Source organism: Topomyia yanbarensis, chromosome 1 (genome assembly GCF_030247195.1).
Source record: "Topomyia yanbarensis strain Yona2022 chromosome 1, ASM3024719v1, whole genome shotgun sequence".
In the NCBI taxonomy this organism is placed as follows: Eukaryota; Metazoa; Arthropoda; class Insecta; order Diptera; family Culicidae; genus Topomyia; species Topomyia yanbarensis.
In genome coordinates this window covers 154,491,326-154,514,929 of record NC_080670.1, presented here as the reverse complement: position 1 = coordinate 154,514,929, position 23,604 = coordinate 154,491,326, and the positions used below count along the sequence as shown (strand labels likewise).

Below are 23,604 nucleotides of genomic sequence, written 5' to 3'. Positions count from 1 at the left end.
TTAGTGTAGTTAAGATTTTAAGCAAAATTTATACACACTGTAAGATTGATGGTACTACAAAGATGATTTTAAACTATGTATGCCTGATTGAAAAATAATACACAGCGAATCGAAAAAATACTACTTTCTCGATTTATGGCGGTCGTATCGTATCTTGTGATGGGCCAAATAGAAATTCCAAAACAATCGAAAAGTCAACATTGCAGGACTTCTACGAAGCAGAGAAAGGAGTATGGACCGAACATAGCAGATTTATGGTGACTCAAGGATTTTTTTATCATGCATTCTTCAATTTTGTAATGAGATTGCTGAAACTATTTTCTTAGAATGACAGCTATGATATTTTAAAAAAATATTAATCTATTGCTTTAAATTTTTAACATTTTTTGAAATATGTTGATAGTTCCAACCTATACCGAAATTTTTATGATGTGCATCATAATATGTTTCAATTATAAGTAATAAATATTTAAAATATTTTTTTTAATGCGCCATATTTTTAACTTAAGTTTAAGTAAAACTGTAGCCATAATTCACGATTAAACGGTCTTAAAGAGCCCAGCCGATAAGTATTTTTTGGGTTGAGAATTGACATTTTATTCACACTTTTGGCTGCTATAAAAATGAAATTTTTTCCTTCTTGTTTGATAAATCTTACTTCAGTTAAATATTAATATAAGTCGCTCTTACTATGACACCATTATATTATTACTAGTTCAACTATCCTTAAGTACAGTACCGTATACAACAAATATAACAGATTCATAGCGAGATAGATCGATATTTGATTTAATAAAATATAGGCTATACTGCTCATAGTTGAGGAGTTTAAGGGGCTTTATACAAAGTTGGAACTCAAAAAATCGAAAAAAAATTATTGAATATTCTGGAAGTACATACTTTTGGAAAATATCTGTGCGAAATTTCATCAAGATCGGTGCACCAGATTTCAAACTACAAACTTCTGCGAATGAAGGTAACACAAAACTTTACACGCAATTATCTCGGAACTAAGCTTTTTGAAAAGTACCGTTGCGGTGAACGTGATATGTCAAAAACCATTCATCCAATTTTCATAAAGTTTTTTTTGAATTGTTTGTATTTACATTCTTGTGTACTTGAACGGCTCCTTTTTCATCCAAAATTTTTCGATTCTTTGCAATGGATTTTTGATTAAATTTTTGAACACCAAAAAACTCAATTTTTTGGTCCACGTGTTCTTTTACAAAAAAAAAATTTTATTTTGGGAAATCGATCCGTTCAAGTACACCACAATACATTTTCCTTCAACAATCTTTTTTTTTAAATTTCAGTTGAGCCAAAATAACACGCTTCGGGGGATAGGCCGAAACTCCGCCAACCTTCAATATTTTTTTTAATTCAACTTGTTTTTTTTGAACCTCGATAGTACTACTAACGAACTGTCTTTCGCTTTTTCAAATAAAATTTGCATAAAACACATTAAAAAATCACGAACCTAGCTCAATTTTTCGTCACAACTTTGTATATAACCCCTTAAGTTGCTTATTTCGCAAATTGTATTAAGCGCATCATAAATTCTCGGCAGCCGGCTGTCCAGAGCAATTAGTGCGTGAAACTTTATTGGCATACCCTCAAAACAAATCCCATCCCGTGGTACATGTATAGCGGTAAGCTTGAAATTAGTTGGTACCACCACACGGTATTATCTTTGATTTTAGGCCTGAGTTTAGTCCGGCCTAAGACGTTAGTACCTGTCATTGCAGAAATGGCTGCATCCTGAAACCAAACGAAAACAGTGTAAAAGGCCGCCATGTCCTCTTGCATACATCTCAATAATTTTAATCAGCTTTTTTACCTTCATTTGCATTATTATGGCCCATGTTGCACACACATCATATGAGGGCAAGTAAGCAAGTTTTATCCCGTACGAAAAACAGGTGTAATCGAATTTTAAATGCAATTTTTTAAATATTCTTTATCGTCCTATATCTAGAAGGTGCTCATTTCAAAACGCCACATCGAAGAGTTATATTGTAGGTTTGCAGAAGTCGAATCATTTTCAGGCGTTGCATTTATCGCTCATATGAGTAAATGCGTCCGGATAATTTGCTACTGCGTATACTGAATACGGAAAAATCGCCTAGATCGTGTCGGAACTTAAGGGGTGTAATTGAAGGTGTTATCGGCAAAAAATTGGATACATTAATTTTTTTTTCGATACAAAGATTGTTTGTCTTTTCAGTCAGGCGCCACATCGAAAACTTGTTTTGCGGTAAACACTATAACTCAAAATCTACTGGACTAATCCTAAGACAAGACGTGACAATCGGCTTCTTATTTTTCATTCGACATTCTTCTTTTCGCAGATTTCCACCTTGCCGAAATCTTTCGAACAGTGATGCTATTTTTTAAAAATGAAAATGGATTCTTGTTAATTTATTTTATGCCTGCAATATTTTGTATTTTTCATTTATTCATTTTTACTCTTTTAACGATAATAATATTATTTGTCAAAAGTAATTACATTATTTTTCTATAAATATAGCAACACTGCCAAACATCATTTAGCTATCCCAGCCAGAGTTAAAAATATTCAAATTCATTGAATGAAAATTGATCATATTCAGCCGCATTCATTTTCAATATTCAGTGCGCAGCTGAAAACGTCAAACGAACAAACCGCCCATTCATCCATGCAGATTTTCATTCATCTCCGATTATTACACGAAGCGACCGTACAACAACGAATCAAACGCATCAAAGTAGGCCGTGGCACAATGTAAGCGATGATGATTGTTGTTTTATATGCTTTACCGACATTTGAAAACATTTTCCTAGATAATTAGTTAAATGAATATATTGTACGATATTCAACTGAATGAATAGCATGGATATTTGAATGAATATTTTTTCTATTCACCGCGAGTCTCTTCAGGTTCATTTTCAGCAGTCAAAAAAGAGCTTCGATTATTTTTAACTCTGATCCCAGCAGTCCAATTGCGTACGGTGCAAAAAGTCAGAATCAACCAATCAGGAGTTGAAACATTCTGACTTAAAATTGGAACAAAAACGACCCCCTCTATTGTCATGTCTTGTCTTAGGACCAAACGTTGAGACATTTGCACAGTTGTTTTTCACAGCATTTCACAAGTAATTAAGGGAGCTTTTATTTTTTGGTAGATTTTCGATTTTTTCGTAGAACTTTAAAATCAAAGTCCGATTATTGCTAAAACAACGATTAACATATTATTGTAAAATAATAATACTAGGCAGTTTGCAAAAAGCTCTTGTAGTTGCCTGGGCAATGATGTGAAGAAGAAGAACTGTGCAAAATTCAAAACGATTGGTCCAAGAAATTTTGAGATATGATTTACAGCGGATTTCGTCGAGGTGCCTCCTGAAGATTCACTGTCTGCATCTAGTATCAGGTTCAGTTTGTAAATTTATAATGGTCAATTAATTATCAGACAGATCGCAGACTATAGGAAGTAACTAATTGTAATTTTTATTAATTAAAATTACTGGACTTTTGGTACTTCAGGCTTGATTGGGTAATCGTGCGAATAATTTGGATTACTTGATTTTCAGCAAAGTAGGTCTTCCAAATTCTATATGTATGGTTAGTAGAGAAAGTAGGTACGATGTTATAATAAGCCCCATTAGGCTAAAAAGTCAGATTTCTATTCCATGGACGACATAATTATCTGAAGCAAATAAATAATTTTATATAGCAATTTTCATGTGTTGCAGAACAACAACTGATACAAATATTTCAAAAGATGTAAGCTTTGTTTTTGACATTTTCGACGTTTTTTCACTCAAAAGTGCGCCATTCCGCGTAAAATCAAAATATCGAAAAAATCTTACGTATGTCGCTATTGACATAAGGAATCAGAAAAACTTTAGTTTTTGGCACTAGGTCAAAAATCACGGCCGTGGATCCCTTTCAAAAAACGCGCATAAGGGAAAGAAGCTACTGAGCCGCCATTTTGTGATGAAATAGCTCGAAAAAATTATTTTGTTTGATTCAATACTTATGTTATAAATCCCATTCAACAAGATGTTGATCGACGTTTTCATTCAGCAATAAAAAAATTCTCGAAATAAGCCTATTTTTTCGTGCTCTACAGTGGTTTAACTTCTTAAGCTAAATCGAGGATTTCAAAATCGTTTCAAAAACATAAATACATCAGGTTATTAAATGGCATAATCAGTGAATTTTAAATTAACTTCACTGTACAGTTTTTTAACATTGCCGTGTATTGCTGACTAGAACGCAGCAATGCAAATGGCAGCATCATGTTACCGGAAGAAGACAAAAATATGCAAAAATTTGTTATGCTTCTCTTGCATACATTACGTTATTTTCAATCCTCTCTTCGGCTTTCTTCTGGATAAATATGGCTCTCTTTGCTCGCAATAAAGATGTCAATAAATAAGCCAGTTTATCAGGTAGGAAAGACAACCACTGACGAAATACACTGATAAAATAAAGTACTAATTAATTCATAGAAAACTACGCATTTTCAATAAAAGTGGAATAACCCATTAAATGGGTAAAGAGTCCGTACCCATAAATGAATACAGATCTTGTACGTCAACCTGGGTATGTTTTACCCATAATTTTTCGCAGAACTGTTACAACAAAATGCGTAAAAAATACCCATTCATGAAAATCGCGCCAGAATGAAAAATACTGCCAATAGAATTATTTCTGAATTTAAAAAAAAAACATAAAATAACATTCATTTCACATTATTGTCTTCTCAACTACTTAACAAAATAAAACCGCCAACTGGATATATTTTTGATGGCTGGATCTTTTGGCTGCTCTAAAAATGCCGAACTGGCGCATATTTGCAACATCCTCAGTAGTCAAGACAACTGTTGTTTTATGAGCGTTGCCGAAATGTTCTGTTTCCGCCACGGATTCAGATGCAGGCCGATAATTTGCAGGTTCCGCTAAGAACCTTAGTTTGCAGGTTAACTCGCTTAAAATAATTCTTAATGATTTTTCACTCTTTATTAAGATCAATATGTCCATTGACATTACCTCATCGAGTAGTTGTGAAATGGATAAAAAGCACTCATTGTTAGTAGTAAAAATACCCATATACCCGTGTAACACCATATAAATGACTGCATCGTTTGATTAAAGCTTATCAAATATTTTAGGCCGGTTTAAAAGTTAGTCCGGTTTAAAAACTGTTGGTACAGCTATGTGCTTACGGCTAGTAGAGATGCAAAAAATATGGTCGATAACGGAGTAGCCGGCGATCTTTTATGCTAAATCACATTTCCCTCATTTCTGCTATTTACTTATTTATTGTTTACATCACTAGATACATTATTGAAGGGATTCCGGAAACAGCAGCGGCTGGCTCAAATGGCACACTCACCATGTTAATAGAAAATTTGTGCCTTGCCGTGATTTGTCCTTTCATCATTTTCCTGGTGGGAAGGATTGGGGAAGTAGTAAAGATAAGGAAAATAACGACACTCACAATATAAATAATACAGAAGTATTATTCACTCCCATGGGAACAAAAGACGGTTCTTGATATGCGGATATATCAACACCCCCGAGGGGATATCGAGAAAATAGAACGACATCACCTCCTAAGAGATATTGTCATTCAAACTCTGTTTAAACTAATTCAGGTTCTTAATTTCACCGTGACTTTTTGGATGTCATAGTTCAGTTTATAATGCTTTTTCGGTTGAAACTCCAATAATTGGTCGTCGATACTACAAAAAATTGTTGTGTTTTCTCTGAAATTGACTTGATTCTCAGCACATCTCAGCAAACTCTATAGCTCTTTACCACACTCGGTGAGGAACAATAGCATATCCTTAAGTTTCAGCTCCCTGTGCATAGATTAATACGTTAAGCACCAAAAAATTTGGATGCACAATTGCATTACCGCAGGGAAGTTACATATCAAATGATATGATGTTCCTTAATCGGATTCACAAAGAACACACGAATAATACTCAGCTTTCTGAATATGTGATAATTCTAATTCCAACTATCTGCCAGAGCAAAAATATGTTCAGGAGTAATATCTACAAGTGAATGGGATTGGCCTAATCCGATTTTACGACAAAAGATACCAGCATCGACTCGGTTTTCCTACAAAGAACCGTCTGTATAACCAGTACCAATCTTTATGCATGGGAACACTAGGCCAGGGCCAGTGGCTCCGGGATTTTGGAGGATCCGCGATGAGGGTGGGTGCATAAAATCATTCTAGGGAACATTCATAACACATAACATACACACTTTTAGTGGGGATTTTTTTTAAAGAATTTGTTATGTAAAAGGTGTCCCATATCGAATTGCATCACGAAAAAACGCTGTAGGAAATAACCCATTGCGGATTTTCTCTTGAATTTGGGTACAAGTACTTTAGAGTATGTTGTTTTTACTGTATTTTTATCCCTGTCAGTTTTTCTAAAATTGGAAAAAAATGGCGTCACCCGAAAAGCAATGTCGCGAATTGATTTTGCGCAAGCACCTGCAAAATCCTCAACTCTCTCATCGGGACATCCAAAACAACTTGGAATCGTGCAATCAACGGCGAGTCGTTTGATTAAAAGTTACTATCAAAAACGGAAGAAAAAATAGGGTTAGAATTGATGTTCTATTAGTGATCAGGAACACAAGTTTGTAATGAAAGCTTTTAAGTGGAATTCAGTGATGTGGCCAAAAAGTAAACTTGAATTTATCCAAATCTTTCGTTCAGAGAGCCAAGGACCGGGAGGGACCCTGGAGAAGCCACGGGCTGGGTATTGTACAGCCAGATGCTGACGAAGCCACATTGTCTCATCATCATGGATACCACTTACGTCAAGGCGGACTTCCGGCAGCTTCCGGGGCTACTGTTCTTCGCCGTCCAGCACGAGTTTGATGTTCTAGGTGAAGCAAAGAAGCAGAAACTTTCACAGTTTGCCAATAAATACATGATTTGGCAAGCGATCTGCTCATGTGGCGAACGAAGTGCGCCGTTCGTGACTACCGGGACTGTAAACGGGGAGATCTACCTCAATGAGTGTTTACAAAAGCGTCTGCTTCTGGAGTGGTATCAAACCAACGGAGTCACTTTGGAACCCTAGTACATTAACTTCCCCCCCAACGCACCGGAACTAAGACCCATCGAAAAATACTGGGCAATTAGGAGACAGGCACTACGACAGCATCCCAAAGAGATAAAATCTAAGAAAGGCATGAAGAAAAGTGGGTTTTTGTTCAGAAGAAGCTGCAGCCAGATGTACAGAACCTAATGAGTGGAGTTAAGCGTAAGATGCGAGCGTACGGTCGAAGTTGAATTGAATAAATATGCCAAAGGCTTCCTCATGGGTTATATTTTATTGTCTGAAAGTTTGAAAAGGATCGGTCTGCTAGATAATTTTCTACAATGTTTTTTTCCGTGATGCAATTTGACGTATGGCACGCTTTATCAAAGGAGGAGGGATAAAAAATGTATGACAATTAGTTAAACTGGGAGAGAGAGGTGTAATTTTTGGGCTATTTTTGCGTTACGTAATTTATGAATGGTACCCCAGCTGTCTACACTGCTGGGGCCATGAATGCTTCAAAGGAAAAGAGTGGCCCAATCTATTTGTTTCGAAAAATATTTTGATGAGCATTATTGCATTAATTTACCGATCACAAGTAGAATATGCTTGAGCTGCTGACTTCAGTTTTGATGAAACCGTATAAATATTAAACGCAAAGATAAATTTTAAGTCACGGCGGCAGAAACAACCAAACAACCAAAGAATCGTTATCTTTTATCCTGCAGCAAGAAACGCGAGGCTCGAACAAGAATAACTCCGATTTTAAGCTATCCGAATAGGACTTGCCAACACAAGATGAAGGGGGGGGGTTGTGAAGGCGGGAGGTGTAGAACTAAGTGGGGGGAGGGGGCCAAGCAACACCCAACTGCATATTATACCTTCCATTTGAGACTTGATTTGAGAAAATCGGTTCAGTCCTCACCGAAGAATCGATGTGACTTTAAATGTGGAATATGTGGCAATAGCTACGCTGACTGATCATTAATGATCAAGACCCGCAAATCCAAGAAATGAATGGCTGGGGTCCAAAAGGAGCTAACCCACATTTTGTATTTTTAGAGGAAATGCAAAAAACTTCCGCATTTTCCAAATTAACATTGCTTTTATTGTAAAAATGAACTATTTTATTGGTAGTTCATTGAGCCATGTTGTCTAGTAAAAATAAGATCATTACATGAACTACCTTTCAATTCACGAGCATTTTCGTTTTTAGTTCGAGGGAAAAATCCCGGGGGTACCTAGCGTCCAAAAGGGGGTAACCAACAATTCATACTTCCTTCCCTTATCTTTCCGTTTAAAGTTATGGCGTCTTTGGCAAAGTTGTTGCATAGTATCTAGCGCTTTTTTTGATCATTTCATATTAGTTCCGGATTCAGTCACTAGGACGGCGCTGTTATCAACTTTTTAATAGAACGAGGTAGAAAGATATTGTCTACGACAAAGTTGTATGTCAAGTAATTGTTAGTATATCTTCTGAAGATATTAACTTTGTATGTCCTACAAGTTTTGAAATATGGCACATTTTTGAAAACGTAATCTGTAAGTTAAATTTTTCACCAATGCTTTATCTCGAAAAATACAGAACCTACAATGTTTTGATCTTCGGAAGATATATTTAAAATGATAGGATCTACAACTTTTTTTGAAGACGCCATATTTCTATTAAGCTTTGTTACAAAGTTGATAACAGCGCCGATCTAGCGACTGAATTCTGAATTACTATGATTCAACCAAATAAAATGCTAAGTGCCATACAGCAACTTTTCCGAAGACAGTATTTTAATAATGTATACTTTGTTACATGTATTAAATTAAGCTATGTCAATTGGCAATTCGTATTCGACAGCTTACACGATGTCACCCGCGTTACGGGTTGGTACGGTCAAGCTTGTGTCGACGGGTATCAATCAAGATTCTCTGACGGGTTATTGATACCACATCATTAGCTAGTACGGTATGCACGCCAGTAGAGATTCTTCGACATCCCCAATGGAGTTCTCCAATCTCCTACAAATCCGATACTGGCTTGTACAGAATCCTAAAAATCTTAAATTTGAAAAACCCAAACCGAACCTAAACACGAAAGTTTAAAATTTTAAAAACCCGGACCCAACCCGAGCCCGAAAAATTCAAATTTGAAAACCCGGATTTTTTGTTTTGTCGGCCTCGCATTGTTTTTTTTTGTTCTCAGCATTTCCGCGATTCGTAACTTTGTTTTGTTGTGCTGACCTTTTTTGTGTCTGATGTGTCCAATACCGGGGGGCGCCGTTTGCGAGCTTTTTGGTGTGGGGGTAAGAGGCGGGCCATTAAAAAAACATTCTTGTAATATGTCTGGGTCCTACCAGAAAGGCCGTTTACTAAATATTAAAAAGAAATGAAAAAGGGTAACTTCTCGACCCGAAAATTCACTTCATGTTTTATCCGAATGTGAAGTAGATGAAATTTGTAAAATTCCTAGCATTGTGCGTAATGCCAATGAGAAGAAACAGCAATCTCCTCCACCGATAGCAGTGATAATCTCCGACTTCAGAGCCTTTCGAGTTGAACTTCCAACGTTCCTTCCGCACGTGAAAGCCTCTTTTCAGATTAGCCGAAGAGGAGAATGTCGAGTTATAGCGGATGGCTTGATTGGCCACAAACGACTACTTCAGTATCTTACGGAGAAGTTATATAAATTTTTGCCTTTTTCCTATAGAAAGATTATGCAATCACTCTGAACATCGTCAACTTAATCCCGGCCAATTTTTTTTGACGCGTATAGGTTTTCTGTATTTAAACAGGGGCGAAATTAGGGGAATACGGTGAGGGGTACCCCCTCTCCCCCACATCACTCACCACTTTTTCCTAAACCGCCCTTCGCTTATCATGTACCTCCCTACCCGAATACAATTTTCTAGTTCCTCCAGAATAAGTTTTCCTAGTGGGTCTGAAAATTCAATGAAAAATTTGGTTTGAAATGATTTTGAGTTGAGAAACTAATTAAAAATTTCTTAACAAGTTGAAAATTTTTGGCGGGGTCCAAACTCCCAAACCCTCCTCCTGGATCCGCCGCTGATTTCAAGTGTTTCAGCGTCGACACATAGCAACTCAAGTTCGTAGCTGTCGAGTCATTGTACGTATGTGTAAATCGCACTGAATTTCTAATTGGCAGTTCCACCATTATATTAAACATAACCAGCCATAGAATCGTAGTTTGGATAAATGAGAAAGGCACAATTGCACCACTAGGTGGATTAAAACGGGTTTTTTGACATAATTTCAAGACAGATAGACCATTGAAGGCTGTCTTGAAAGGGCTACCTTAGGGTCAAGGTTTGGACGAAATATCCAACGAATTGGAAAATTCTTAAGTTATTCTTATCCTACCATCCTACAATGGTGCGTCATCTTATGCTTCAGTGGCAGGTAACACGGCTAAAGGAACGAGGATTGCCACGCCTCCAATTTCGGTCTCACACAACGCTTCTTTTGCCCCACCGATCTAGATAGCATCACGGAAGAAAAATTGAATTTATTGCAGCAATCAATGTTTCAATTGATGACTGCAATGCTAAATTATACCTCCATGTTTGAAGCTTTTCAAACTAGGCAGGAATTTGCCAACAAAATAATTACAGAAACTGAGAGTTCTGAATTCATAAGTCTGCTTTGATATTTCCAATGATATTTTAGAACATCTGTCGAATAGAAAAAATCACCAAAAAAGTTATGTTGAAGTCCTACTTATTTTGTTACAAAATACAAAACATGCATTGTTGGAAAGTAATTTTTACATACAGGCCAGTTGATACCCGTTGTGACTAGGGTTTTTTTTTCTTGTAGTACTTTTCACTGTCTTTCTCATCGAATCCAAATGTCTTCCATATATTTCCACATCTCCTGGTCATTGACATTCGAAATGGCGGTATTTTTAAATTGCTTTATTCAATCACTCTTAAGTTTTCGAATAAAAATGTTGACGTCTTCCACAAATATCTGTAGTTTCTCAATTTCAACAACTTCTTAGAATATTTAAATTATTGAAAAAATCTCAGAAAAAAGTTATAATGAAAAATGATTTTTCGGGTGCCTTCCACGAACAACGCGCTTTATCTCAACACCATTACATTTTGGAGATTTTGCATGTTTAGCAAGTTTTCTCGTAGTAAAATTTTCTACAACTTTGTCATTGACATCATGAGTTTATCTCGAAAGTTAGCAGAAATCGGTTGAAATTCTTTGTAATCGGTGATTTTAACGCTAAACATCGATCTTGAATAATGCTTAGAGCAATTCCAACGGTAAACTACTTTTTAATGATTGCTTTGCTGGTTATTATTCAGTTTTGTTTCAAAATGGGCCTCATGCTTTTGAAGGTAGGTGAGCACACACTTCTTACAAACAAGAAAAAGCTCGAAAACTTGGTCAGCAGTTTTCGAGCGTCTATAATTTTAATCTCAACGCTAGAGGTCCTATTGAAAACGAATTCTTACAAAAGTATGAAAATGTTTTAAATCAAGTATTGTCTCTAGACGAGATTATTGGAACAAACTATGATGAGATCAAATCCATCGTGAAAAAGTTGAAATATATGAAAGCTCCAGGCTATGATGGAATTTTTGACATTCTTCTTAAAACCCTTCCGGAAATCACCCTTGAGGTACTTGATCAAAACATCCAACAAATGTTTTGAATTAGCATACTTTCCTAAACGGTGGAAGGTTCTGTAGTCAGATAAAAATCCAGAAGAAGCAATTACTTTACTCTCTTCTATTAGTAAATTATTTGAAAAAATCATCCTAACTAGAACGATGTCGCATATTAATGAGAATTCCATTTTTCTTCTTGAGCAGTTTGAATTTCGTATTGAACATTCGACTACTCAGCAATTTGTGAGAGTAACTAACATGATAACGGCAAATATCTCAGAGGGCTGTCCCACTGGAGTTACTCTTCTAGACATCGAAAAACTTTTGACAGTGTTTGCCACTAAGAATTATTGCTAAACTGTGCGATTTCAATTTTCCAATTTACATATTAAAGATAGTTAAAAATTATCTGACTCATCGTACATTACAAGCGTCTTATCAGAATAGTAAATCTAACAAAGTTTTGTTTTTTTTGTGTTTCGAATTCATTTCCATCTGGGTGTCTAGTTAGACGATGTATCTAAACTAGTACCCAAATTAGCACTAGTTAGACACAAAAAATTCCAAACAGTTCACACGACATATGTGAACGCCTAAAGCCACATGTTCCGAGTGATGTCCCGGGACATGTGGCTTTAGGCGTTTAGGGGTTTTTGTGTCTAACTAGTGCTAATTTGGGTATTAGTTTAGATACATCGTCTAACTAGACACCCAGATGGTGCTAGTTACTGACGAGATGAATTCGAAACACAAAAAAACAAAACTTAATTAAAATTAGGTCTTGTGCCCTTAACGCGCAAAACGGTTTAGTCCAATTTTTATTGCAACATCTAACAAGCTAGCGTCGTGTTAATGCTGTATAATACTTTTACCTCTGATCTTCTAAATCTACCCGCAGGCTGTAAAAGTCACTTTTCTGTGATTATACTAGCATTTCTGCTACTGGTAGCAGCCTTCGAATTATCTGCAGTGGACTACAACGAAACTTGAATATTTTCGGATGGAATGGAAAATTTCCACTAATGCGGCAACAATACAATTAATTCTGTTTCCGCATAAGCTGAGAGCTTCTCTTAAATAAAATAATGACGATGTTATAAATTTAATGGTTTTATTTTAACGTGGTCAGACCAAGTTAAATATTTGGGCTTGATTTAAGATGAAAAACTTACTTTAAAGGATCATATTGAAAGAATCCAAGCAAAATGCGGTAAATTCTAGGCTCTGCCTACAGAACAAACTATTAATTTATAAACAAATATTTAGAAGGGTCGATGGGAGGTTCGGATATAAATTCTCACAATTAGTTTAATTTTTACAAACTGCGCTTAAAGCATACGGATTATTATTTTGAAGTCTCTTCGATGACAGAAATTTCAAGATTTTGCTCTGAAACTTTCATTTGAGGAAAAACGTGAATCCATTCATTACAATGCTGCAGTTTTTTAAAGTAACTTATCTTAATAATCAGAAAAGGGCGATTTGCGGATGATATTACTGGAGAGCATTCCCGGTTTTCCTCTTTTTTCAAAAGTTACCAGCGAGCAAAAACAATTTTGATATTGTGGTTCCCTGTAATGCACTGTGAGTCATTTTACATAATTAACAAAAAATAAAAACAAACACTTTTATCAAACGAGTTCAAGCATTCATTTTAACCTCAATGTTCTTCTTTGTACTAACGTCTGTTTCGGAACCTTTGTAGAACCATATTTTGGAAGTTCCATTGTTTGTGAACTGGCTGTCCGAGTCAAGGGACATGACGCAAGGAAAATAATGTTATTTTTTGAAGTTGTAATTTTGTGCAAGAAAACACTACAGTTGAAGATAAAGTATCATAACATTCACACCGTCAGATAATCAGGTTATTGGTGCAACATAATGGGAGTTCTAATTGAATATAAGCTAGATTATGAGGCTTTCCGACCAGTTGCAAAAAACAGCTTATTGTTCGTAACGTAACACCTGGACATCAACACACAATACGAGCTTCATCCATTTACCATATTTCAACGATTAAGAAAACTATTGGTTGGAACAAAAATAAAATAAATCTGTTATTTAAACCACTCACAAAGAAGTGTATGATAGTCACAGGATATATACATTTATAATAAATAAATAAATATAAAATTGAATTGAAATATACGTTGCAAGTGCACCCCTCAATACAATAGCAAAGCAAAACATGCCAAGAACATCAAAGAGAACAATCCCATTGTGAGGTATCGTGACAGGTTGCCATAGTATCGCTCGAATATAATTCCCACTACTCGCATAACGCCCGCTAGCGAAGCTAAAGAGTTGTAGAGCCTTGCGTTGGCAAACAGCACCAGTGAAAGCCCACAACCAAATCCTGCGAGTTGTAGGTCAAGTCCTGCATTTACGAGCATTTTTTGTTCAGTTGACGGCGCTGTCGGTGATCCCCATCCAATGTAGGCTACACGAGAAAGCACTCGTTTGGGATGCTCTCGATGGAAGCTGACCTAATTCACGGAAATCACAGGACTTCGAATCGTAAGAATAACTCACCAATATGAGCTCCGAGAGTGCCGTGTAGTATTTACACAAAATAGTGGAAACAAGCAAACGCAAACATTCACAAAGTGGGGAAACCCCTTTTAAAACTGGTAACAACTGAAGTAGTCAGGCTGTCTGGAAAAACAATTTTTATCATTGAGATCTCATCGCCGTGAGTGGCTCTACGCTCAGTACAAGTACATTGTTCGGAAAATGGGAATCTTGTCCTGTCGGTCAAAATTTTCGAGGAAAAACAAAGAGTTTCTTAGATCTGCTTCGATTCACCACCGGTTAAATAGATATCCATCCAGTGAACTAACCTTTGCAGCGGCTTTGGAACCACGTTTTTGAGCTCCATTTCTTTGTTGGCGGCATTGTTTTTCTCCGCGGTATCACTGTGACTTCCAGCACCCCCAGGACCCCCGCCACCGAGGTTTCGACCCACGGGGAGCGTCGCCATATTATCGCTACTCTCCACGTCCACCGTGGCCACCTTCATCTCACCGGTGACCATCTTGTAGGCCGCCGTGTAATCCTTTTAGGCTCGAAGTTTTTCAACTATCTGTTATATCGCCGAATAAAATTCCAAAGCCTTTGAATACACTAGACGAATATTTTATCACACCACTTTTCACTTGAGCAATACTTTTTCCCTTTTCACGGGGACGACATTTTGTTGAGCTAAATTTATTGTTGATATCACTTGCAGTCCTAACCAGCACTGTATTCACTTATTCTTCAGGAATTCAGAATGCATGCTGATCAATCATTGAAAACACTTCCGATTGCATAGATTTTCACAACAACGAAGCCTGAAAAGTAGTGAAAATGTCGACTTTCTATTAGTTCAGTAGCTTCTGAAAAATCCCCACACTCGTGAGCCTGCGGGATCCCAATTTTCAACAGATCCTATCCTGTGAGAATCAGTACCCACTGGCAAACGAAAACAAATTCCCTAAATGGACGCAACACCACCAATTCTGAGAATGAGATCCACGCCAACGCGAGCGAACACGGGTTAGAAAAAAGATGCTGCGCGCCTGGATGCTGGGTGAGTTACCCTCCCTTGCGCGGTTGCCAATCCCTCTCGAACAAGGGTGAGTAACCGCTGAATTCCTTTCGATTTTTGTTACGCCAATTTTTCTTTCCTGGGGTGGGGTCCAAACTTGGAACCCCGCAGATTGTACTTGCAATTTAGGAAAGATGCTTATTTTTTGAAACACTTCTACCAGCTCACTATGCTTTGCATTCACAATTTAATCACATAAATTGCATTGAACTATTTTTCAACTTCCCCCTCCATTGCACCGAAACTTTTAATTCTCTGTTGTCCTCTGCGGACAGGTTCAATGCAGTAATTTTTCACCTTCTGGACCACTGCACCAAAAGCCAACTTTCTTTGTTCGCGTTCGTTCCGCGAAACTACCTTTGGACGAGCCAAGAGGCACCCAATGTCCTACTGAAAAGTGTTCGCGGCGCAAACCGACAGCGACGACGATGCTAAAAACGGTGTGAACTGCGAATCGCCCGAATGTAGACTGAAACCACTCCGCAGCACTGCCTGCTGCTCAAAAGATGCTAGCGCTGTGCGCGAGGGGTGCCGGGGGGAGGTGCTTTGATAGCCAACGGCAGGCGGTGATATTACGAGATGAATCTCGGTGAGTGACTACATCGCTGCTGGTCGCAGCAGGCTACTCAGTTAGCAGAGTAGGTATAGCATCTTGTGACTGTGATTTTCTGGTAGGATTTTCAATCGGCGTTGATAAAACACACTCATACATGCTGGAGTCCTTTTTCATGCTTTGCATTCCGGCGAGGGTGTGGAGTGGTGAAATAAGTGGCTCATATGTCGCAGGGTGTACGGTACGATACGATTCGTGCCATCGCTTTGAAGCATATTTAGCAATTCGTTGGCAAGAAGCTAGATTCACGTGGTATGTTCCTCTTTTTCTCTTTCTCGTAGTTCAACGGAACAAAATCTAATAAAAGTTGATTTGTGTTGTGCGATGTATCTACCGCTGTCTTCTTTCCTGTAACTCCTTGATGTATCATGCACAATGTAAAAATACTACAAAGGATATTGGAATGAACATAAGTAGTAGTGTTTAGTTTTTAGTCGATGGGTGATAGCACAAGTGTTGCAATACATGCCTTATCGTCAATATTAGTTTTTGCTGCAATGGATTCAATAAAAGTTTTACATACATAGGGTGACCATACGTCCTGGTTTCCCAGGACATGTCCTGGTTTTGCATTGATTGTCCTGGTGTCCTGGGAAGTCGAGGAAAATTTTTGATTTGTCCTGGTTTTTCTCCTGGAAGCCTAATATATTTCTATTTATTCCTAGGGGCAGATCACTCTAAGAATATATAACAAATTCTCATAAAATTAGAAAAAATGCATTTAATTTCCATTTTTGCATCAACTTAGCACTCCCTCGCAAAAAAATTTGTTTAACAAACGTCCTGCGCTGATTCACTTTGTTCGACGTTTTGTTGAATGTAGGGCTGATATTTTTGTAGGGTTTTGACGTCTTACACGCAACGCAAAATACATTGCACGCAACGCAAAATACATTACGAATTTCTATTTTGATGGAAAGAAATGCATTTAATTTAGCTGATTTTTAAAAATGCATCACAAGTGATCTGCCCCTAGATTTATTCAGTCTTCGCTTTTCACTATGCTCCAGGTCGGAGTTACGACCGACCGCAACCATAACTACAACGTATACTCATCCTCCATCGGAATGCCACAAACAAAACTTAATACAGTCGAATCTCCCCATTGTACCTTCCGATGGTTTTTTTATCTCTCAAGAGTGCCTCGTCAATATCGATGAAACAATGGTTAGCAGCGCTTCTTCTCGGCTCAAATCGCCTTCAATCCGGGACTCGAAGATCTCCCTTTGGTACCTCTGAAAAGACACATCGGCGTTTTGGTGCTTCTGCTTCTACTTGTGTTCACTGGCTAGTGGCTTTTTTCATCTAACTGGAAAACCATTCCATAAAAAGAAAAATATCAATCATCGTGGAAAAATTTCATTGAGTGCTCTCTCGAACTGGGGATCATGGAATTACTACAGGGTTGATACCAGTACCTATTCAGTTGCTCTGCTTGTTAACAGTGCAGTAAATCAAACGAACGTTTCTAGCTAAAGTCTGCTGTCTATGTGTACCATGCCAGTATTATAAACAAGCAAAGCAATCGAATAATAAAATTCGTTCCAAGCCAGTGTGAACAATAAAGCACCGTTACTTTCATCGGTGCGATATCGATCATTCATTTTAAGATGTTTGAAACTCAACAGCAAAATTCAACAGCAAATTTGCAAATGCAGTTCAGACTAACGGAAGTCGTCGTTATACAAGCCCACCACACTCTCGTTACTGATAACGATTAAAACTTTGGCCATAACGAAAAGCTACGATATGGAAGACAACATGCAATACGTCGTTGAGCATGATAATGTTATACTACGTTCACACTACGAGTTAAAACGTGTTTTAACGCTATCTTGATGACATTTTTCTTGTTGCTATTTATTATAACGTGATTTAACTCTGCAGTGTGAACATAGTATTAGGACCAAGATACCCGTATATGTTGACAATGATAAGATTGATATGCGTCTGCACGATTTACACCTTGGTACTATTAATAAATTTATTACAACCATCATGTCGGAATAGGCAAGATTTAGGTTTGAAACCAGGAGAATTTTTTTCTAGGTATTTCCAACGTTGTTTCTTTCGTGAAAATGCGAGTGACGGAACCTATTTCGTCATATATGAACTTTCAAATCAAAGCAAAACGCCTGACCAAATCTCAAATCACGCTGTGCACATATGAAGGACAGACCCCTGCGTGCCCTACGTTGTTACGCAAGAAGACATACTACGAGAAACCATGTACACAAACCTCTAACGAAGCAATAACAACTGCAAGTTTACCCATCACACAGCCCTTCATCAACATCAACTAAATCACAAACCACCGGAGTTGCAGCTCAGGCATCAACGAATACTGCAACAACAGAACCTACGCACAGCGTGTCCGATCATTGTGATGCGCCTACTACTTCCCAATCAGCTGCTAGCACCACCGATAATACAGTAAATAACAAAAAACAGGGATACGCGATCGTGACCCGTAGGCCCCACAAACAACTCAAACCAGGTAATCGTGAAAGCCCATAGCACATTAACAGCGAGGATAGCATGAACGAAAACGATAAACCGAGAGAAAGTGGACTAAGTGATCCATAAGCAACAAGAGGCAACGAAATAAATCGATCTTCAATAAGAAATAAGATCTTTACGCAAAGTAACAAAGCGCGTACACAAGATCCGATGGATACACAATAAAATTCGATTTTTTTTTATTTAGAGGTTTTAACCTTAAGGTCATTCGCCTCTTCGGGTTAGAAAAATCTCTTATGAAAATTTCTAACCCTATGTGCGGGGTCGGGGCTCGAATCCAGGTGTGCTGCGTACAAGGCAATCGATTTACCAACTACGCTACCGCTTCGATTTATTTATTTTTATTTACATATTGATAATATTAAAAGATCCACGGTTCAGATGATGCATTGAGGCGTGGCAATGTCGATTGAGAGGTAGCGGGGGGAAGCAGTACTCTTTCGACTGTCCTGGTTTTTTACTCGTCTGATATGGTCACCCTATACATACACACTCTACAAAACTTGCATAGGACTGTGTGATACGCACTTTATAAAAAATTTGCATTATTTAATAATGTTCTATTATCAAATCGCCGCTGTTGTCTTATAACAAGCGCCATTCAGACAGTTTCGAAAGAAAAAACGGTTTTTAAAGATTGAGTAAATGTTATAAATATTTTGAAGTAGAAAAGGGTTGTATTTTTTTCTGTAATGCAGTGGAAACCCGTTTTATTCAGCCGCTTAGTGAATTTTAGGCTGATAATACGAGAACATTTACAAAGTCGGGACATATATTTTCCTTTCTGATTATCTAGTTTAAATTTCCCTTAAGGGGGTCTGACAGTGCAAAATTTAACAAAAAATTAATTTTTTTTTGCATTTTTCCGATCTCTAAGATAAGAAAAATATGCTCAAGAAAGGATTTACTCGAATTCAACATGGTTTCGTCTGCTACAGTCCATCAAACTACCAACTATAAATTTTCATATGAAGCTGACAAAATCGGGTCAAAAAAATAAATAAATAAATGAAATCGGGGGTAGACAAGATTGGGGGCTGATAAAATCGGGTCTTCACTGTAATCTTTTATGTACGTCAAGATCGGTTGACTTTATTGTTACATTTTACTAAAATGTAAACACGTGTCGCAAGCTTACATTGATGACGAAATATCCGTAATGTGCCACAATTGAGCAATCTTTGTATTTGACTTAAAAACGGAACATTAGAGTGGCTCGCGGATGTATGGGAAAACTTCGAAATGATGTAAACTAGCGGGCACAGCACTTTTTTAGTTCCTTTCGTGGTCCCAAATGCCTGTGCAAATTTTGGGAGCGGTCGGTTGCTTCCCGGGTTTGCGCATTGCGTTCAAAGTTTGTATGGGATTTTATATGGGGAAATCAATTATTTTTCAACTTTGTCGAAGACGATTTTAAAACTTATGGTTCAATCCAAATGCAGAAATTTATTATTTTTTCCAACACTGCCAGTGCACCACCGACATCGACAATAAAAACTGAAATAAATGAGAATATATTCATCGCAGAGACTTGCTACCTTTAAATGAAATGTTCAGAATGAATTGCTGAATACCATAGACGTAGGCAGAAAATGAAAAGAAGAGGGGGGAGGCTTGAGCACTCCCCAGTCCCTTTTTTAGATTGTTTTGCATAAGACAAAGAATCATTCCCAAGTAACCAATAAGCATTATAACGTAGCCTAATATCTGCTTTAGATCCACATATAAAGCTGTCTTAAAGAGCCGTGAAGCCCTAAATACTGATATAATGCTGATATTATGCCAGAAAAGGCGAAATATAGTGCTATTACTGTGCAGAGATTGACAGCTCGTTTCTGCAGTACTAATGCTATTATATAGCACCAACGCACAAATGTCAATTTTGAAAGCCTTATATTGGCAATACTAATGCTATTAAAAAGTTTTAGTTGGCTGTCATTGTCCGCCATGGTTTTGAAACCATTTCTTATGTTTCGTTTCGGTATGATGAGCAAAAAGGAAAAGTTTTAAAATAAGATGTTCTGTGTTTAAAACCGTAATTGTCTCTCTTCTAATGCATTGTAATGAATATCCTTAATGGGTTTTCGTTCTCACACAATATGAATGTTTTACGAAAATTACCTTTAGTCAGTCTCGAACTGAGGTACCTTGCCTCGTCCTTCACGGTAAGTGCGCTGCGTTTGCTCCCTAGACTATATTGCACATGTTCGATTGAAATGAAGTATGCCGAATATAATCTTCAAGAAGAGTTGCATAACAAATAAACCCACAGCATTACAATAGCATTATATCGGCTTTTTATTTGCTCTATAATGGCACTAAATGCACTTGTAAAGCTTACATGCTTTAAAAATCTTTGAAGCATGTACGCGTTATATCAGCTTTATATACGCATATAGAGCAAGCGATAATGCTATATGTCGGCTGTGCATTTATGCATTATTGATGCTAATATAGACTTTCATTGTATTGTTAATGCTGTAATGAAGTTGCAATGCAACAGTTCAAATATATAGCCAATATCAGGAATCAGAATATATTGGCTCAAAGGGCACGTTCCCCGTACATAGTCGGGGATTTGTGCCTTGCCGTGTGTTTTCATCATTTCCTGAGCGGAAGGAAAGGACAAGGAGGTGTGGGGAAGTAGACTTGGAAGGGTGGGAAAAACAGCACAAAACAAAAAATAAACAACAGGTAAATTAAACTCACAAGTAGTTCAACTTGCCTGCGAATAAGCCTAAAGCTCTTTACCACATTGGATAAGAAACTTTAGTATGTCTCTGAGTTTCAGTCGACCAAACATGGTTTCGTCTATATAAGGACGGCTGAAGACTCGTAATCGCAATTGCGCTAGCGCTGGGCAGTTGCATATCAGATGATATGAAGTTCCGTAGTCGGATTCACAAAGATCACATGAAAAAGACTCAGCGCGCTGAATAGTTGCCATGTGATAATTGAGTTTGCAGTGGCCGGTTAAAGCCCTGGTCAGCATGCCGCAGTGGAGCTTCGAAAAATGTAAGAGATTTTTCGAAACCACTGGGCATGGTTGTTCTAGAAACGCCTTTGTTTGGCGACACGTTTGTAGATTTCTCCAATAATTGCGGTGCTCGGACGAAGCCCAGGACCGTATTTTTTCCCTTATCCAACTTGTCGAAATTGGCAGCGCGGGCTCAGGACCAATGAAGTCAATCGCTGAACCTGCCCTGGCCAATTCGTCAGCCCATTCATTTCCAGTAATACCGCAATGTCCGGGCACCCAGACAAGGTAAATAGTGTTGACAATGCTTAGTTCTTCGATTTGGGTTCGGCACGCGATCACTAGCTTGGACCGGGATTTGTCTGAGCTAAGGGCCTTGATTGCAGCCTGACTATCGGAGCAGAAGTTTATAACTCTGCCGGACAAACTCAGTTGAAGGGCCGATTGCACCCCGCACATAATCGCAAAGATTTCTGCTTGGAATACAGTACAGTATCTACCTAGTGAGTGAGATTGTTCCAGTCTCATTTCACGACAGTAGACACCAGCACCAGCACGTCCCTCCATCAGAGAACCGTCAGTGTAACAAACCACTTGCGTTTGTTGTTGTCTTTCCATAAAGCCAGACAACCACTCCTCTCGAGAGGGAATCTTAACATGGAATGTCCTGTAAGGAAAACTACAAGTGAGTGTAATATCGCTGGGAGCAAGAATATCTTCACCCCATGTAACCATTTGTGACCACAATCGTGTATGACTGGTAGCAAGATCAACATGATGACTGTTCCAAAGCCCAGTAACCTGCAGTCTGTATGCACATGATAGTGCTTCTTGTTTTAAGTGTATGTGTAATGGTTTGATATTTAGAAGTGCCTCAAGAGCAGCAGTCGGAGTCGTGGTGAAAGCACCAGTCAACGCCATGAGCGCCATTCTTTGCAGATGGTTTAGCTTTGACTGGACTGTCACCACCTCTCCCCTCTGCCACCACACAAGGCATCCGTATGACAGTATTGGACGTACAATTGTCGTGTAAATCCAATAGATGTATTTAGGTTTGAGACCCCAGGTCTTTCCAAAAGTTCGTCTGCACTGCCCGAAGGCCATGCACGCTTTCTTGACTCTGAACTCAATGTGAGCAGACCAATTCAGTTTGGAATCCAATATGACTCCAACGTATTTGACTTGATCTGCACACAGCAGCTCAGAATCAAAGAACTGCAAGGGACGAACCCCGGTTGTTATTCGCTTCTTCGTGAAAAGAACCATTGAAGTTTTGCTTGGGTTAACTGATAGTTTAACTTGTCGACACCACTGTTCGACAGCTCTTAATGCCTGTTGCATCAAGTCAAAGATTGTTCCGATGCAAAATCCAGTAATTAGTATTTGGTAATCGTCAGCAAACCCGTAGGTTGGAAATCCAAGCTCATTGAGTTTCTTCAACAAGCCGTCAGCTACTAAGTTCCATAACAAAGGTGACAGAACGCCGCCCTGAGGACAACCGCAAATACTCAACTTCCGTATCTCAGCCTGTCGCAGTGACGAGCAAAGTATGCGGTTACTAAGCATTGCGTTTATCCAACCTGAGATACATGCAGGTATCCCATGACCGCGCGTCGCTTCCAGAATAGACTGGAAGGACACATTGTCAAAAGCACCCTCAATATCTAGGAATACACCCAAGCTAGATTGCTTGAGCGAGAAGGCTTTCTCAATGTTGTAAACAACATCGTGAAGCAGAGTGATCGTGGATTTCCCACACTGATATGCATGTTGCATTTTGTGCAGAGGATATTCAACTAAACTAACGTTCCTGATGTGATGATCGATTATCCGTTCCAAAGCTTTCAGAAGAAAAGAACTTAAGCTGATAGGCCTAAAACTCTTGGCTTCTTCATAGCTTGAGCGCCCCCCTTTGGGAATAAATCTAACAGTTATTTCTCGCCATGCTTTCGGGATATACCCGGTAGCAAGACTGGAAAGCAAAATCTTTTTCAAGACATGTTTAAGAATATCAAATCCCTTTTGCAGTAGCACGGGAAGTATCCCATCTTTTCCGGGTGTTTTGTATGGAGCAAAGCTGTCAACTGCCCACTTGACCGATTCAGTGGAAACCAATGTGCGTGCTAGCGCCCACGAGTCCGAATCACCAGAATGAGATCTGTGAACATTGATCAACTCCGGATCGATACAACCTGGAAAGTGTGTGTCGAAGAGA

At 38.3% G+C, this 23,604-nt stretch overlaps 1 protein-coding gene across 9 annotated transcripts in view; it reads right to left on the bottom strand.

Annotated features, from left to right (window-relative positions):
• LOC131678026 (proton channel OtopLc) overlaps positions 1 to 23,604 on the bottom strand; it is a 164,037-nt gene that overhangs the window by 24,756 nt on the left and 115,677 nt on the right. The window contains exons 1-2 of one of the 9 annotated variants that reach the window (XM_058958195.1): positions 15,577 to 15,754; positions 14,531 to 15,022 (exon numbers count right to left, since the gene is read on the bottom strand). The exons of 6 other annotated variants lie outside the window; for them this stretch is intronic. In XM_058958195.1, the coding sequence (XP_058814178.1) occupies positions 14,531 to 14,724 (194 nt within the window). In that variant the 5' untranslated portion in view covers positions 14,725 to 15,022; positions 15,577 to 15,754. Of the gene's footprint in view, positions 1 to 14,530; positions 15,068 to 15,576; positions 15,755 to 23,604 lie in introns of those variants that run through there. 2 more of the 9 variants (XM_058958210.1, XM_058958202.1) reach the window with 2 other exon arrangements.